The following is a 17994-nucleotide window of genomic DNA, read 5'->3' as shown; positions in this document are numbered from 1 at the left end:
TTTTTTTTTTTTTTTTTTTTTTTTTTTTTTTTTTTTTTTTTTTTTTTTTTTTTTGTAACAGCCCAAGCCCACCCTATCTTCTTACTTTTGCCTCGTGTCCACCCCCTTTCGGGGCTCAGCCTCCTCGCTGGCACATTGCCTCGAACTTGACTTTAATACCATTTGTAATAGCTCAAGCCCACCACTAGCAAATATTGTCATCTTTGGGCTTCCCGTTTTGGTTTTTCCCTTAAGGTTTTAAAAACGTGTCGGCTAGGTAAAGGTTTCTATACCTTTATAAAAAATGTTTTTGTTCTCCTCCCCAATATCTGGGATCTCATGTTTTTGGACTGTTGAGCTTGTTCACGGAGTGAATTTTATTGATACAAAATTTTGATTGAAAATATGAAAAGAGACTAATGTTGAGAGATGGAAGAAGGTGAGGGTGAAGGAAGCAAGATACATAAAAACAGTAATTAACTACTAAAACATTACAAAGCTATACAATAACGTTCCAAGTAAGACAAATATCTTGAAGGGAAAACCCATCAAAAGCCTTGGAGTGAGAACACCCAGAAACGAGTTGAATCAATTCTGTTCAATCATACTCGGGTGCGTGGTATCTGCAGATGGCTTCACTTAAGTACCATCAACTGATTAGCAGTACATTTTGTTTCCTATATTGATTCTCCCTATATCATTTCCTTTTCCCCTTGGACCATTTTGGTATCTTTTTTTGCTACCCTTAAGCGTCGCTATCTCTCTCATACGTTGTGTCGTCATTCTTAAAATCTAATTCCACCCTTGGACTTGCAGTTTGTCCAAAGCCAAATCGCCTCTGCCAACCATGTTGGAAGTTAGTGAAAAATAGGACAAAGGGGTGGCCCTCTTTTGTTTGTTTTGGGTTAAGATAAAGACTATATGTCTGAATTGAGATTTTAAATGATTTTAGATGGTCCTTGGGGAATTGCACTAAGCGCTAAGGCGTTAGACAGAGAGAAAATACCCAAGTAGGTGTCTCCTTTAAATCGTTTTAGGATCTTTTTAATTGTTGTCCTAATTTTATAAGTTTGGCAATGTATTAATTACTTTGGTAAGAAGTTTAGTGGTCTATTAGATTTTTTTTTTTTTTTTTTACTACCATAAGTAGAAATGTGGCTTTAAATTACGATCTTAAAAGGAAGATTTATGTTAACTACCGGGCATTTATTGAACTTAATCTTGATAATTTTGGGACTAAAATTATCATTTTCATATTTGTGTTTTGACTATGTGGAACTATTTTCATAAGTTATGAATCAAAGTTAAAATTTAGGGACTATAGAACCAATCTTTTTAGTTTTAGCATATTTTGGGTGAAGGTACACAAACCTATTGACAATTTAGTTTAATTTTCATGCACTTTGGATCATTGAGTTGGATGGAGTCGTGTTTTTTTTTTTTTTAACTCAACTCTATGTGTTGAGTTTTTAACCCTTGATTTATTTGCTTTGACAGAGGGAAGTTTAACAAGATCGAACCCCACCAACTTCAACAATGTTCACTATTTAAATTTTACCAACTTCAAAAGCTTTTAATATTTAAGATACTCTTCTCTCTCTCTCTCTCTCTCTCTCTCTCTCTCTCTCTCTTCATTTTCCTCTCTTTCATGTTAATAATAAATATATAGTAAGTATTATTAAGACAATAAACCTGTAGCTCTTAAATGCCGGTTGAAATTCTAAAAAGTCCCTTTTTAAAGTCTTGGAGATGAAGATGCAATCGTGGACTTATAGTGCAACTTCTCATATATTGGGTTATATGGTATTTTCCCGTTCTCTCCTCCAATTGAGGCATCCTCTCTTTCACCCAAGACGGATTGATTTAATTATAAAAAAATCTGGAGCAGGAAGTGGAATTAGATCTAGGAATTAGATCTATTTTTTGGAGTATCCAGACTATTGTTAATCATAAGTATTAAGTATTGTGACCTATTTTAAAAAATGTAAAATATTTGTTTATTAACATATTACTTGATTTGTTTACATCGGCTAGTAGTTGCTTGAGGTGTTACCAATGGTATCAGAGCATAAGCACACTAGTGATGTGAGTCGAGCATGTTGAGTCCTCAATGAGTGGATTGTGAGATCTCATATTAATTGGAGAGGGGAACGGAACATTTCTTATAAATATGTAAAAACCTCTCCCTAATAGACATATTTTAAAACTGAGACTGACGATGATACGTAACAGCTAAAATCGAGCGACAATATCTGCTAACGATGGAGTTAAGTTGTTATATAATAAGTCAATAAATGTTAATTCTGACATGGTTGGGTGAGTAAAACATTTGTGTATCTGCTAACGATGGAGTTAAGTTGTTATATAATAAGTCAATAAATGTTAATTCTGACATGGTTGGGTGAGTAAAACATTTGTGTTTGATTAGCCCAAGAAATTAAGATATTTATTCATGTACCATTTTAGGCCAAAAGTAAGTTACTAATATTAATTAAATTAGACAATAAATTGAAGTAAAAAAAGTAAAGCGTTTACATAATTTAATGCCTATAAGTAAGTGTGCACCTAACTTGACATCTCAAATAAAATAAAATGATAAATAAAAAAGGAAAATAGTAATATTGATTTTCCCCCTTTTAACTAAAAAGCTTGAAATGAATAATAATCAATCAATAAATAAATAAAATATTATATCACAAATTTAACGTCCATCAACACTCAATTTTGTAACTAATATATCCACAAGTTCTTCAATTTTTTTAAAAAATTAATTAGTTTATTAGTAAAAATTGAAAATTAATATATAAAATTAATTGAAACTTTAACGACTAAACTTGTAATTTAATCGTAAATTAAATAAATTCTGTATTAAATTAAGGGCTAATTTTTTTTTTTGAAATTTTATTAATTTTAGGTACGTGAGAGTATTTTTATAAATGATTTTTTAAACGAAAGGGGTAAAAAGTGAAATTGAAAAACAAATAATGCTTTAAACTGAATAATTCCATGAAAACCAATTTTTTTTTTTACAAAAAACCTTTGGAATCCAAATCTCTCCACCGGCGCGCGTCGCCCTCTCTCCCGCCACCATTCTCTCCGTCTTACACGACTCCTTATTTTTCTGTCCTTAAATTCGTACTTTCATTCCTCCATTCCCATTTCAAATCTCTTCTTCTCTTCCGCTTCTTCCGATCCTTCTTCCGATCCTCCTCCCATGGCGGCTTAGCCCATTTTCCTTTCTCTTTCCACCCATGATCCCAACACCCACCGATACATTCCCCAAATGGTGACCGATTCCAAAGACCCACTCACCAATTTCCCTCCTCGTGCCCTGATTGTCGGCAATTTCTGCCATGATTTCCTCATTCGCGACGCCCGTGTTGTCGCCGAGTCTCTCGGCGGCGCCGCCTCGTTTATTTCCACGGTCTTTGACGGTTTATCGGTTCCCTATCTCACTGTTTCGAAGGTGGGGGCTGATTTCGCGTATTCGACAAACCAGACCCCAATCGTTGTGGCTGATTCGAAGACGACTACGTTTCGTGCGTTTTTCGGTTCTTCAATCGCCGGCGATGGCCGTGGAGATCGGATTCTGAAAAGGATCGCGGCCTGTGCTCCGATTTTGCCTTCGGATCTTCCTGATTTTAGATTTGATTTTGGAATGGCGGTGGGCGTTGGTGGAGAGATTCTCCCCGACACGCTTAAGCGGATGATTGAGATTTGTGATGCTGTGTTCGTTGATATTCAGTCTTTGATTCGAGTTTTTGATGAAATTGATGGAACTGTGGAGCATGTGAACCTGAAGGAGAGTGGATTCTTCCATTTATTGCCTCGAATTGGGTTTCTGAAGGCTTCTGCTGAAGAAGCGCCGTTTATGGATGTTGAAGAGGTGCGGAAGCTTTGCCCTGTTCTTGTGACGAACGGGAAAGAAGGGTGTACGGTGTATTCGAACGGCGGCCAGTTGCAGATTGCGCCGTTCACGGCGGCTGAGCTCGATCCTACTGGAGCCGGTGACTGCTTCTTGGGTGGGTTTGCGGCGGGATTCACGGCGGGATTGGCTGTATCGGATGCTGCATTGCTTGGGAATTTGTTTGGATCTTTGACAGTCTCTCAAATGGGTCTGCCCCAGTTCGAATCCAGAATCTTGCAGGTTTGTTTTTGAATTTTGAACTCTGGATGAACACTTGATAATCTTAGAAGTCAATAATTTGTTCTGAATGTATGGAACTTTGATTTTTACTGGTTGTTCGTATCATAATGCGTCTAGGTTGTGCTGTATTTGTTAGCCATGAGAAGAACATCATCTTGGTTTGTTCACGGTCTATCGATTAGTTATTTTGGAAGTCGGGTTGTTAGCGTTAGCCTAGTTTCTGGGTAAACCGATGCAAAACTGAGGTAGGTCGATCATCGTTCATCCCTTGTGTTCTTTACTGTGAAGTGATTAATCCGGGTATGCAATCCCTATGGAAAAGAAAGTCTTTCGATCCTTCTTATTGATGATCCATTCTGCCCCTTCTGTATAGCCAGAACGGTATTCAATCTTATGGATGACTTTGAGTAGTTTTTCTGGCCTCTCTTGTTCGACCTATCCCTTCACTCCCTAGGAATTTCATGCAGCGAGACGACGACGGTTCGTCTCGCCTCTTGCTCTACCTATCCATTCACTCTCTAGGAATTTTGTGCAGCTAGACAACCACGGTTCATCACTTGCCTCTTGTTCTACCTATCCTTTCAATCTCTAGGAATTTCGTGCACATCGCTCGCTTCTTGTTCTACCTATCCCTTCACTCCATAGGAATTTCGTGCAGCTAGACAACCACGGTTCATCGCTCCCCTCTTGTTCGACCTATCCCTTCACTCCCTAGGAATTTCGTGTAGCTAGACAACCACGGTTCATCACTCGCCTCTTGTTCTACCTATTCCTTCACTCTCTAGGAATTTCGTGCACATCGCTCACTTCTTGTTCTACCTATCCCTTCACTTTCTAGGAATTTCGTGCACATCGCTCGCGTCTTGTTCTACCTATCCCTTCACTCCATAGGAATTTCGTGCAGCTAGACAACCATGGTTCATTGCTCCCCTCTTATTCGACCTATCCCTTCGCTCCCTAGGAATTTCGTGCAGCTAGACAACCACGGTTCATCGCTCCCCTCTTGTTCGACCTATCCCTTCACTCCCTAGGAATTTCGTGCAGCTAGACAACTACGGTTCATCGCTCAGAGTTCAACCATCGAAATGGTGCGGTGAAATCCCCCCATGTTGGGGGGACGCTCATTTACTTTTAGATCTTTAAATCCCTTTATTACAGAGTGTTTGTTCTAGTGAACTCATTGCTTCCAATTGTCTTGCAGAGAATTAAGGACAAGGTAGAGACGAGAAAACTGCAGCACATTGACTCGTGCGACCCGGGAGAGAGAAAGTCGATCCATCAGATGCCAGAAGGACACGAACAGTTTAAAAAATCGCTCGTGACGGTGAGGTCGGAATGCCAACTGAATGTCCCAGCTTCTCCCAGAACAGTGGAGCAAGTGAATGGGCAACATAAGTTACTATGAGGAGCAAATAGGAAGCAGCTGAAATTTTCCCATCAGAATCTCACAAAACAAATAGAGATCCATAGCTTTTGTTGGAACTTTTATAAGTCAATCTGAAATCATTCAATTCTGCACAGAAAGGCTTTACTTTCCTCTGGTTTTTGCTGCTTCATCTAGGAAGGGCATTTTGGGAACTGAAATTTTGGAACCCGTTTTTTCATTTCACTCCCAAAATTTAGTTAGGAGTGTACACGGGTTGGATTAAGTTAGTTTGAAGGTTGAAAAAATATTTAGGACCTTTGAGTTGGTGACTCGAGTAACCACTTGCAATTCAACCTAACCTAACCTTCTGTGTTTTTGGTGGGTATAGATTTAAAACTAGGGTAAGGTGAGGTTGAGTTGAATTATAATTCTATTTTTGAGTTGGTTAGGTTGATCCGACTAAAAAAAGGTCAACCTGAAATTTGAACATAAAATTTTTTTTAGTTTTTAAAAAATTCAGTATGACCTAACAAAATTTAATCCAAAATTTAATCCAATCCAATCTTTATGATTGAGTTTGGTAGTCGGAGTGATCGATACCTCATAAATTATCTCTAAATTTTTTAATATTATTTCCTTTAAAGTTCAGAAATATTTTTGAAATCTTGTGTATTTAATTTTTTTTAATTAATTAAGAGTATTTATAAAACTTTTCAAAAATTTTAAAATTATATTTTTATTAATTTAGCACAAATTTAAATATTTTTTTATAATTACAATAAAAACAAATTATTACAACTCTTAATCAGATTAATTAAAATAACAAATAGTTAATGATTAGTTGATGATTAATTCAAAGAACAAAAGTAGATTATTAATTAATTATCAATGCTGGATGATTAATGAAAATGACAAAATACATTTATTACTACCATTTAAGTTATGTCTAATTATATTTATAATTATTCTAAAAATTATTATAGCTAAAGCACACTATTTTTTTTTAAATACCATCTATACATTTTCTTTTCTCTCCTTTCTCTTTCTTCTTTTTCTAAGTTTAATATTTAAAAATATATAAAAAAAAATAGTTTTCTTCGTAATAATAGGTGCTAGTTGTCACGGTCATGCTTGTCCAAGGCGTGTTGCCTATGATCGTATGTCAGATGTCTTAGTCATGTTTGTCCCGAATGTGTTGTCCAAGGCATGCCCGTTCCAAACCATTTTTACTTGCTTGCTTTTACTATTCTCATTGTGTCAACTAGGTATAACCGGTCACCAAAATCATGTTTAAGGGCTAAAAAGTTCAAAAAATGCACCGTAGGGCCTAGAAGGGCCTAGAGGTTTGGACCATTGCAAATGGTAGGTCTAGCTGTGTGAGATCCCACCCGGGTTGAAGGAGGGAGTCAAATATTTTTTTTGAAAAAACTAACCCTATATCTACTAACTGACCCTCCATGTCATACATACTGTAGCTTGTGCAACTGTTATAAATTTGAATCTTACCTGTCCACTGAAAAGACGGACGAACTGTGAGCCTCTAAAATTGAGTTTCCAAATAAGGCATTTTCCAATTCCCATTCCATTACCTTATCACACAATGCAGATCCTCACATCTCTGCCATGGCTCCGCTACATAGGCCTCCCACATCCCGCGCTCCCTCCTCCCGCACTCCCTCCAACATTCTCCCCTCCGTCGTCGCCCTCTCCTTCCTTGCCCTTACTTTCCTCATCTGCTACAAGGTCTGCCACTCCATTGTTTCATTGCAGCATTTCGTCGAACACCTTGTGTGCTGATTCCATTTCTGATTTCTTTGCTGTGTTTCAGGTGGATGACTTTGCTGCTCAAACCAAGACTGTTGCTGGCCACAACCTGGATCCAACCCCATGGCATTTGTTCCCGCCAAAAATCTTCAGCGAGGATACTCGCCATGCCAGAACTGTCAAGATTATCCACTGCTCTTACCTCGCTTGCCGCTACGCCAATAACACTGCTACTCGATTACCTTTGCATTCCGCTGTTTCGACTCACCAATGCCCTGAACTCTTCCGCTGGATTCATCACGATCTGGATCCGTGGGCTCGAAGCCGAATCTCGATGGAACACTTGGATGAATCTAAGAAATTTGCGGCGTTTCGTGTTGTGATCGTGGAGGGTAGGCTTTATGTGGATATGTACTATGCTTGTGTGCAGAGCAGGGCGATTTTCACGATCTGGGGTTTGGTTCAATTGCTGAGAAGGTTCCCTGGAATGGTGCCGGATGTGGACATGATGTTTGATTGTATGGACAGGCCGACTATCAATCGGACTGAGAACAAAGACATGCCGCTGCCTCTGTTTCGGTATTGCACGACCGACGCTCACTTTGACATTCCATTTCCCGATTGGTCTTTCTGGGGATGGTATGTTATACGTATGACATAATATCCTTTCACTGCTTTGGTCATTTGATTTGTCTCATGCTTCAATTTTAACTTTTAGTCTTAACTTTTGAACCATACAAAATACTAACTCTGCCTTTTATTTAAAAAATATTCATTCTCCTTTGAAAAGTTGTAACGATCTTTCATAAACTTTTCAAAACTACTTTTGAAATAGATCTACAAAGAAATAGTGGATGAAAAATCGACATGAACGCATTCGTCCAACATTTTAACGATTTTTCTACTTCAATATTAGTTTTGGAATCTTTACTAAAGATCAAAGGTAAAAAAATACACCGAATAGCATGCTGCATAGAGTTAATATAGCATGCTGCATAGAGTTAATATAGCATGCTGCATAGAGTTAATATAGCATGCTGCATAGAGTTAATATGAATTGTTAGACATAAAATTGAAAGTTTATAAACTTATTTGAAACTTTATAAGATATAGAGACTTGATAGACTTGAATTTATTAAAAACTTTTTAAAATATAAAGTTTATTAGAATTCTTGTCTTGGTTGGTGTTTTTCTCAAACAATTCTATGTTATGTGATGGGGAAACTTATGTTATATTTCATCAATGGATGTGGGAATCTGATGCAGGCCAGAAGTGAACATAAGGTCATGGGGGGAAGAGTTTAAAGATATCAAGAAAAGTTCGAAAAGCTCGAATTGGTCGAGCAAGTTACCTCGAGCTTATTGGAAGGGAAATCCAGATGTTGCTTCCCCTGTTCGTACCGAGTTGCTGACTTGCAATCACTCAATAAAGTGGGGTGCTCAGATCATGCGTCAGGTTCAAACTGGAACCCTCAATTTCTCTTGCTGCATTTTTGTATTATAAGTGAACGATTAATTGTTGAGAAGTGAGATAACCATTCTGTTGATGGCAGGACTGGGATCAAGAAGCAAGAGATGGTTTTGAGCAGTCCAAGCTATCCAACCAATGCAACCACCGGTGAAGATTCTTTTGAATAGTTAACCAAATTCAGCTATTAGGAGACGTAGACATGTCAGTTTTGTTGTCTTAGCTGAGCCCACCATGTGTTTGTCTGCTTCTACAGGTATAAAATCTATGCTGAAGGGTTCGCTTGGTCTGTGAGCTTGAAGTACATTCTTTCATGTGGTTCAATGTCTTTGATTATTTCACCCCTATATCAAGATTTCTTCAGCCGTGGTCTTGATCCTTTGAAGAACTACTGGCCCATCCCCTTCGATAATATGTGCGAGTCTATTAAGCATGCTGTTGACTGGGGAAATGATCATTTATCTGAGGTATTCATTCTCTTCTTTTCTTGGTTCTTGGTTCTTGGTTCTTGGTTATCACTATATCTTTCTTCTTCCCGCAATTGTACTATATAGAGAAGTATTGGCTTGGTTTTATCTGTGAATTTGAAACTTTAAGAAGCTAGACTAACCATTGATACAAATTTGAGGTAGATTTGTAGTTTTAAGTCAACCTCTCCCTACCCATCGCGTTTTAAAAATTGAGGAGAAGTTCGAAAGAAAAAGCCCAAAGAGGACAATATCTACTAGCGGTGTGCCAACAAGGACGTTGAGCACCGCAAGGGGGTGGACACCAGGCGGTATGCCAGTAAGGATGTTGGGCCTTGAAAGGGAGTGGACATTGAACGGTGTGCCAGCAAGGACGTTAGGCCCTGAAGGGGGGGTGGAATGTGAGTTCTCACATCAATTGGAGAGAGGAATGAGTGACAATGAGGACGTTGAGCCTCAAAGGCAAGTAGATTGTGAGATCCCATATTCGTTGGAGAGGGAAACGAAGCATTTTTTGTAAGGGGGTTGGAACCCTTCCCTAACAGACATGTTTTAACCCGGAAGTGTGGACAAAGAGGACAATACAATATTTGCCGGTAATGGACTTTGTTATTATACAAACTCAAGCTTCCAATGCCATGTTAACAAACTTATTCGAATTAGAATATGTTATTTTTTCTGTATCATATGTTCAAAAGAATCTCCACTCGTTTTAATCAGGAAGTATGGAGTGTATTGAGCGAAATGAGGGTATGTTTGAGAATGATACGTATAAAATGTATGTCCAAAACAGGCCGAGGCCATAGGACAACAGGGACAGAATTTCATGGAGAGCTTGAGCATGGACACCGTCTATGCTTACATGTTTCAGCTAATCACAGAGTACTCAAAGCTTCTGGACTTCAAGCCGACCCCGCCCCCATCAGCTTTAGAAGTGTGTCCTGAGTCCTTGCTTTGCATTGCTGATGAGAAACAGAGGCAGTTCCTCGAGAAGTCAGCCACCTCGGCTTCTTTGGTCCCTCCATGCTCGCTCAACCGTGCCGGTAGCGATAGCGTTTACAGTTGGTTGCAGCAAGAAGAGACGAGGAAGGCGATGTAGGTGGAAGAAATGGCTGCAGGGAAAGCCTCAAAGTTGAAGTTTGTATGTTTTTTCTTCCATTTTAGAGTAATGTTTATATTATAGTGCTTTATAGAGGATTTATTGTGAGCTTGTGTAAAAGATGTATCTGAGACTCTGATCTCAGTCCATTCAAAGAGCCTGATTTGGCTTGTACCTGCCTTGCTTGATACTAAGTATTATTTAGGTATACAATGCAAGCGCACAACGCTCTCGTTCAACAAATGAGAGTTTTTTTTGGTGATGTTCGCCCCTTTTGTAGAACCCACACAAAAAGAACGATCGGCAAATAGCATATCAATCAGATCCTCCTCTCTAATTCACTTGGAAAAAAAACAAACCAAGCAAACAGTTAAGTCAAATCCGCAAGTCCACCGCTTTCAATTAATTTTTATATTTTATAGTAGTATCTATGTCATTTTTAAATTCACGAGTTAAGAGTTGAGTTAGGTTCAGTTAGACATATTTTTGGAACAACTCGAAAACTCGAGTTAGTCGATCAGTAGGCAACTCAAGTCATAGCTTTTGTTTGGATCGGATTACGTCACTTGAGTTTTCAAAGATTAAGAGAGTACTTTTGTTCGGGTCGGGTTAAGTCATTTGGGTTTTCAAAGATTAAGTTAGATAAACTAAGAAGTAATAAAAGATGACGGGTGATGGGCGATGACGTAACACGAAAATATTATTTATATATAAACCATTTTTTTTTAAATGCTGCCAAAACTTTTTGTAAACAATATTTGCTGTGTAAAAAATAATTTATATAAATAGTATGATCAACAATGTTATTACATCCATTAATACCAAAAAAAAAAAGATATAAAAATTTATAAATAAATAAAAAAGAAATAATTAGATATAAAAAGATATATTATAATTTCACTAAAATCAAATATGATATCCCATTAGTTTCTTTTCACAAAATATTCCACAGTTTGATTTAGATTCTCTCTTTTCAATTTTATTTTGATTTAATCTCAAACCCACTTTTCATTTACGTGTTGGACCATTTATTTTTTTATTTTAGTCCCTTTAAGCGGTTTAAATTTTTTCCCCATAAATAATTGTAATGCATTAATTAAAATATATATATATATATATATATATATATATATTGAGGGTTATTTTCTAATTTTCTAATTATATAATTAATTGTTTATCTCAGATTATAATAGTATAAGGTATGCACATTTTAAACGAGAATAATGCTTCATATAATTATCTTGATCACAATGTATTATTATATGAGTGAATATTTCACCTCTTTAATACAACCTACCAACCTTCCACGACCGAGCTATTAGTATACAAGTAACCGGACAACATACAAGGTTTGGATATTAAGAAAAAAACACGAAGCTAATAAAAGCTTTATGTTCTAAAATTATGTTATTTTAGGATTCTTCTAGATTGTTGGTCAAAAACTCGAAAATAAATTTTTGACGGGATAAAGAATTTTTGACTTCATCACTATCAATATATATTTTAGTTTTTTAATTTATTTTTAATTATTTTCTTTTATGTGTTTTTTCTAAAATAAATAAATAAAAATCATTGTCAAATAGGAAAATAACTTTTGTTGGTAAAGTTTTTACCACTAAATTTCGAGTTTAGTTTTTATTTGATTAATAAGTTTCAAAAAGTTATATTTTTACCTTTGAGTGTAGTTTTTACTTGGTCGTCAAGTTTCGAGATTTTACACACTTACTCCGAGCTTTCATTGATGCTTATGTTTAAATATTAATCTTTAGTAAATTAGACTTTTTTTTAAAGGTCAACTTTTCTAAATCTTACTTCGTAGGTTGAATAAGTTATCTCAAGTCAAATGAAATGCACGAGTTTTCAATTTAAAAAATGAAAATTCGAACTTGTTAGGGTACATTCACTCTTGAAGAATGCCCATGTAGTGTGGCTTATTGAGTCGAGGAGGCACGACTGGAGAGTTAGAGAACAGAAGCCTGTCAAGTAAAAATCTATTATAAGACAATGGACAACACTAACTCAGCTCAACATCACTTCGATATAAACAGTGACTTAAACATCAACCACACCCATATGATCTTCTTTCTTGTAAATCATCCCGATGTCAAAGCTACCTCAACTAAGTACTTACGTAGACCTATGACTAAATTCTCGTATCAACCCAACCTATCATATATATATATATATACACATATATAAACATCACTCTATGAGGGAGACAATAAGAATTTGATTGGAACATGTAAAACAAAAAAGATGAAGAGATTAAAGAGAAAATTAAAATGAAGTGGAAGCCAATTTTAAATATATAATTAAGATTCTAAATGTTTTCCAAAATATGTATTACTCTTTATAATAAAGATGGCATCTTCTCAAGAAGTCACTTGTAGTTTTATAATTTTTTATTTTTTTAAAAAAATATTTCCAAAATATTTTTTTAATTTGGTTTCCCACCTTACCAACTTTTCCTTTCCCTTTTTTATTTTTGTTGGAAGTTCCAATCACTTTATGCTTATGGGAATTAATTCCTAAATTAATTATTTTAACATTAAAATGAAAAAAAATTAATTAACAGAAGAATTAGAATACGCTAATCAGTAAGAGTAGTAGTCCCACATTGGCTAATTAAGAGAAAGATCGTGAGTACGAGGCAATTTGAGAAACTAAAAGCAAAACTACGAGAGTTTATGCTTAAGAGTGGACACTATCATATCATTGTGGAGGTCAGTAGTTCCTAATATGGTATAGTAATCATTCTCTTAACTTAGCCCTACCAACAAAATTCTCTAGAGTCGAACAAAGAAGTTGTGAGCCTCGAAGATGTAGTTAAAGGTGACTGAAACGTAGCATAAGTAGTGTACTTTGTTCAAGGACTCTAGAGAAGGAGTTGAATCTCAATCAAAGAGAGGCTCTATGGTGGTGTACTTTGTTCGAGGAGAGAATTGTTGAGGGTTATTGAGAGGAGTAGACCATGAGAGTTTATAGAAAAACGGTTGAGTTTGCAAACTCAAAATCCCAAATGTAACGTACCTGACATCATAAGACCAAACATATAATTTTTTTCAATTTTGAGTTCCTAAATTCTTAAAAATTAATCTCAAACTTGCAAGATGTTTGTCTAACTTCCTTACTTCAAAAAAATTAACTACATAATAACTCACCAAATACATCATGAACATTTGTGACTCTAACGCATGCACGTATGAACACATTAATACTTAAATCATGACGAAGTAACAATATGAATCAGAAGTTTACCGACCAAAATAAAGATCAACAAAGTAATAGTCTAAAATAAAAGGGAAAATAAGTTATATGATTTCTAAGTTTTCACCTAAGCATCACTTCAGAAATAAAATTTAATCAAGCAAAAATATTTAAATAAATTTTCTCCCTCCCCCACTCTCTCTCTCTGCCCATACTCTTCCACCTCCTTGTCTCCCTAAAGAACATTTTGACCAAAATTAGAACAAAGTTTCACATCACAAAGAGTCAATGGGCACAATTTAAACCGAAGTCTAGAGATTAAGGACTAGATTGAAATAACCATAAAACAATGAAGGTATGATAGCATTTTCACAGGACAAAAGGCATATGCTTTTAGTATGAGTGAGTGGAACAGTAGAACAGGATCACAGCGTGGCCAAGTGGAAGCACCCAAATTCGTGGCTTTTGGAAGGGAATAAATCAGGTGAGAAAGAGAAAAAAGAGCGCCAATAACATGAAAGAAAGAGTCTAAGCTCGGAGTCTTTGATCTCAACCCATGGCTGCTTTCCTGGTGGCTGAGTTGTTTTCAAAATGTATTACCAAAAACTTCCCTGCTGCGTATATATAAACATATTTCAAAGTGATCCAAATCAATCAACCCATTTCCCAGTTTCATTCCAATCCTCCCTTTTTCTCTTTCTTTCTCTCAATGGGAAATTACAGAGTTTGTCTCTGTTTCATTAGAAGATTTAAGATGTCCAAAGAAGAGCCTCCACCAGAAGTCAAAGACGCATTTATCAAATATACCGGTGGCACCTCCGCCAATATGACCGCCGAGCAGCTGCGGTCGTTTCTGGTTGAATTTCAAGGAGATCAGACGGCATCACTGGCCGATGCTCAACGGATTGTTGAGCACGTGCTGCAGCGGCGGCATCACGTGATCTCTAAACTCACGAGACATACTCTCACTCTTGATGATTTCTATTACTATCTCTTCTCTATGGATCTCAATCCACCAGTTTCTGATCAGGTGAGAAATTAGTCTCTCTCATTTCTTTGTTGCCTTAGAACTTGGAAGATTTGAATTTTCTGAGTCTTGTTCCTCAGATTGGGTAGGAGAGTTCGGGTTCGGATTTTCGAACATTTCCTGCAATCTGAATTTTCTTAGCCATGCTAGTGTTCAATCACTTACAGGTTCATCAGGATATGAGAGCTCCATTGTCCCACTATTACATTTACACAAGCCACAACACATACTTGACTGGGAATCAATTGAGCAGTGATTCAAGCGATGTTCCGATTATAAATGCACTGAAGAGCGGCGTGAGAGTTGTGGAGCTTGATTTGTGGCCGAATTCTGAACAAGATGACATAGATGTTCTTCATGGAAGGTGAGAGAATAGTTCTCATCAATGGAGTTCTTCATGGTTTCTGACTGAAGTTGAATTTGTAATCTTTGGTTTAGGACCTTGACAACACCTGTGGAATTTGTTAGATGTCTCAAATCTATTAAAGAGAACGCTTTCATAGCATCACCATATCCTGTTATAATCACTCTAGAAGACCACCTAACTCCTGATCTTCAAGCTAAAGCAGCTGAGGTAGCTATCTTTTTCGACCCCACGAAAGAGTAGTTCTGGTCAGGGTACGAGATTTAAGGGTCAAGATGCTTGTTTTTGTTTGCAGAACATAAAGGAAACATTTGGAGACATGCTGTTCTTTCCAGAAGCGGAATATCTACAGGAATTCCCTTCTCCAGAAGAATTGAAGTATCGGATCATCATTTCAACTAAGCCCCCTAAAGAATACCTCAGATCCAAAAATGTGAAAGGGGAGACTTCATTCAGTGATGATGAAACTGACGATGACGATGGGGTTGACACGGTCTGCTTTGCGTTGAAATTTACAACATTTTAGCTGTGTTTTTCTAGTCATTTTCTGGTTCCAGTATCTTGATGAAGTATACAACTCCATTGGGTTGCAGAGCGAGAGTGAATCCACCGAGAGTGACGACAGTGATTACGAATCTTACGCTACAGGTGTATCGGAATACAAACGTCTAATAGCCATTCATGCTGGAAAACCGAAGGGAGGTTTGAAGGAAGCTCTAAAAGTTGGAGCTGCTAAGGTTAGACGCCTTAGCTTGAGTGAAAAGGCAGTAAAAAAGGCAACTAAATCTCATGGAATGGATGTCATAAGGTAACAATAACAAGCTTACTTCTCCTATTATTCACTACTGTATACAATGATTTTCCAAACTGACACGAATCTTGTCGTGTTCTTGCTTTCAGATTCACCCAGACGAACATGTTAAGGATATATCCAAAGGGAACTCGAGTAAACTCTTCGAACTACAAGCCACAGACTGCTTGGTTACATGGGGCCCAGATGGTTGCATTCAATATGCAGGTATTTTCTTTTCTCTGGGATAACACGATAACACTGCCCTTTTCATCTAAAAAATAAACTTAGTTGGACCGTCGCAGGGACATGGAAGGTCTCTCAGCTTAATGCGTGGGATGTTTCGATCGAACGGAGGTTGTGGTTATGTGAAAAAACCTGACTTTCTACTAACAGTTGATCCCCATGGCAAGGTGTTTGATCCTAATGCAAATTTGCCAGTTAAAAAAACTATGAAGGTAGGCGTTTGCCAAATCGGATCTTATATCGTGTTTGGCTGAACTTGCTCTCAGAAAACATTATCTTGCAAATGCAGGTGAAAATCTACATGGGTGTTGGCTGGAATTTGGATTTTGAAAGGTCCCACTTTCATTTATACTCCCCTCCCGACTTCTACACACGGGTAAGTTTCGAATGAATGGCAGTCTAGCTAACCCAAGTCCATTGTTCTAGGAAAGATTGTTAACAGAACTGAGTTTATTCTACACAGATTGGAATTGCAGGAGCTCCAGCTGATGAGATAATAAAGAAAACAGATATCAAAGAGGAGACTTGGAGCCCTGTTTGGAACAAAGAGTTTTCGTTTCCTTTGACCATTCCTGAACTGGCTTTACTTCGAATTGAAGTGTATAGCTATAACATTTCAGATAAGAATGTTTTTGGAGGACAAAACTGTCTGCCCGTTCCTGAAGTGAAGCCAGGCATCCATGCTGTTCCCCTTTTTGACCGTAAAGGATCAAAGTACAGTTCTGTAAAGCTTCTAATGCGCTTCGAGTTTTCCTGAGAATACGATTTCTTTTCCTTTAGAAACATCTCAGAGGAGTGAGTTTTTTCTGTCAGCCGTTGTTCGTGGTGGGGTTCGTTGTTGTTCCTTGACCAGAATGAGCTGGATTTACATCGAATATGGGGTCTTCCACTTTTCTCTCCTCTTTTTCCCTTTCCTTCTTTGATGCCTCTGTAATATTATAAAATCAGATTCCTTCTTCCTAAAGAGTGATTATTCTTGTAAAGCAAAGTAGAGCCGCGAGAATAAATGGATCTATGAACAGAATTGAATGCAGCTGATCAAATATGTAACGGTCCAAACCCATCATTAGCAGATATTGTCCTCTTTGGATTTTCACTTACGGGCTTTCCCTCAAGATTTCTAAAACGCGTCTACTAGAGAGAGGTTTCCACCCTTATAAAGAATGTTTTGTTCTCCTCCCCAACCGATGTGGGATCTCACAATCCACCCCCTTTAGGACCCAGCATCCTCGCTGCCACTCGTTCCCTTCTCCAATCAATGTGGGACCCCCCAATCCACCCCCCTTCGGGACCCAACGTCCTTGCTGGCATACTACCTCGTATCCACCCCCAACCGATGTAGGATCTCACAATCCACCCCCCTTTGGGACCCAGTGTCCTCGCTAGCACTCGTTCCCTTCTCCAATCGATGTGGGACCCCCAAATCCACCCCACTTCGAGACCCAACGTCCTTGCTAGCATACTACCTCATGTCCACCCCCTTTCAGGGCTTAGCCTCCTTGCTAGCACATCGCCCGGTGTCTAGCTCTGATACCATTTGTAATGGTTCAAGCCCACCACTAGCAGATATTGTCCTTTTTGGGCATTACCTTACGGGCTTCCCCTCAAAGTTTTTAAAACGCGTCTGCCACGGAGAGGTTTCCACACCCTCATAAAGAATATTTCATTCTCCTCCCAAACATTCTCCTCCCCAGCCAATGTGAGTTCTCACAAAATCACTTTACTGAGCTAACAGCTTGCTGTTAAGAATTGGACTCTTAATGTACAAAATCAAATAAAAAGACTAAAGAATCAGATCCTTTGAAGTTCAAACATTACCTATATTTAGGATTTAGACGGCTCAATCGGACAACCAAAATTCTAGCAACAGCCTATTCTACAATGTAAACTAGGTTGCCAGATTAGGAACCACAGTTCCCTTTCTTAGAGTAAAAGCAATCTCTTGCTAGTTCCACAATTGCTCTCTCTAAGAAAGGAACCTCTTGCCATGAACACAGATTCCAACTTTGGCTGGACGTCATTCTTTAGGGAGTGAAAGAGAAGCTCCCCCCCCCCCCCCCCCCCCCCCCC

At 37.7% G+C, this 17994-nt stretch overlaps 3 protein-coding genes across 4 annotated transcripts; all 3 read left to right on the top strand.

The window, feature by feature from the left end:
- The first annotated feature begins 3011 nt into the window (after positions 1-3011).
- LOC111464839 (inositol 3-kinase-like) lies at positions 3012-5727 on the top strand. Its single transcript, XM_023109089.1, has 2 exons — positions 3012-4126; positions 5328-5727. Exons 1-2 carry the CDS (start codon positions 3263-3265, stop codon positions 5529-5531), a joined length of 1068 nt encoding a protein of 355 aa, XP_022964857.1. The 5' UTR covers positions 3012-3262; the 3' UTR covers positions 5532-5727.
- A 1335-nt stretch (positions 5728-7062) lies between these two features.
- Positions 7063-10550, top strand: LOC111464838 (O-glucosyltransferase rumi homolog). Its single transcript, XM_023109088.1, has 6 exons — positions 7063-7235; positions 7321-7895; positions 8523-8712; positions 8810-8874; positions 8981-9191; positions 9985-10550. The coding sequence occupies exons 1-6, from the start codon at positions 7116-7118 to the stop codon at positions 10288-10290; spliced, it is 1467 nt and encodes a 488-aa protein (XP_022964856.1). The 5' UTR covers positions 7063-7115; the 3' UTR covers positions 10291-10550.
- A 2962-nt stretch (positions 10551-13512) lies between these two features.
- Positions 13513-16948, top strand: LOC111464902 (phosphoinositide phospholipase C 4-like). Of its 2 annotated transcripts, none has more exons than XM_023109184.1 (9): positions 13513-14527; positions 14692-14888; positions 14963-15098; positions 15184-15390; positions 15446-15696; positions 15789-15906; positions 15984-16136; positions 16214-16300; positions 16388-16948. In XM_023109184.1, the coding sequence occupies exons 1-9, from the start codon at positions 14207-14209 to the stop codon at positions 16679-16681; spliced, it is 1764 nt and encodes a 587-aa protein (XP_022964952.1). In that variant the 5' UTR covers positions 13513-14206; the 3' UTR covers positions 16682-16948. The 2 variants fall into 2 exon arrangements, with proteins under 2 accessions (XP_022964952.1, XP_022964951.1); XM_023109183.1 differs by having other exon boundaries at positions 13514-14527; positions 15184-15381; positions 15482-15696.
- Positions 16949-17994: the final 1046 nt, after the last annotated feature.

Source organism: Cucurbita moschata, unplaced genomic scaffold (genome assembly GCF_002738365.1).
Source record: "Cucurbita moschata cultivar Rifu unplaced genomic scaffold, Cmos_1.0 Cmo_Scf00031, whole genome shotgun sequence".
NCBI lineage: Eukaryota > Viridiplantae > Streptophyta > Magnoliopsida > Cucurbitales > Cucurbitaceae > Cucurbita > Cucurbita moschata.
This window is presented reverse-complemented; position numbering and strand designations above follow the sequence as displayed.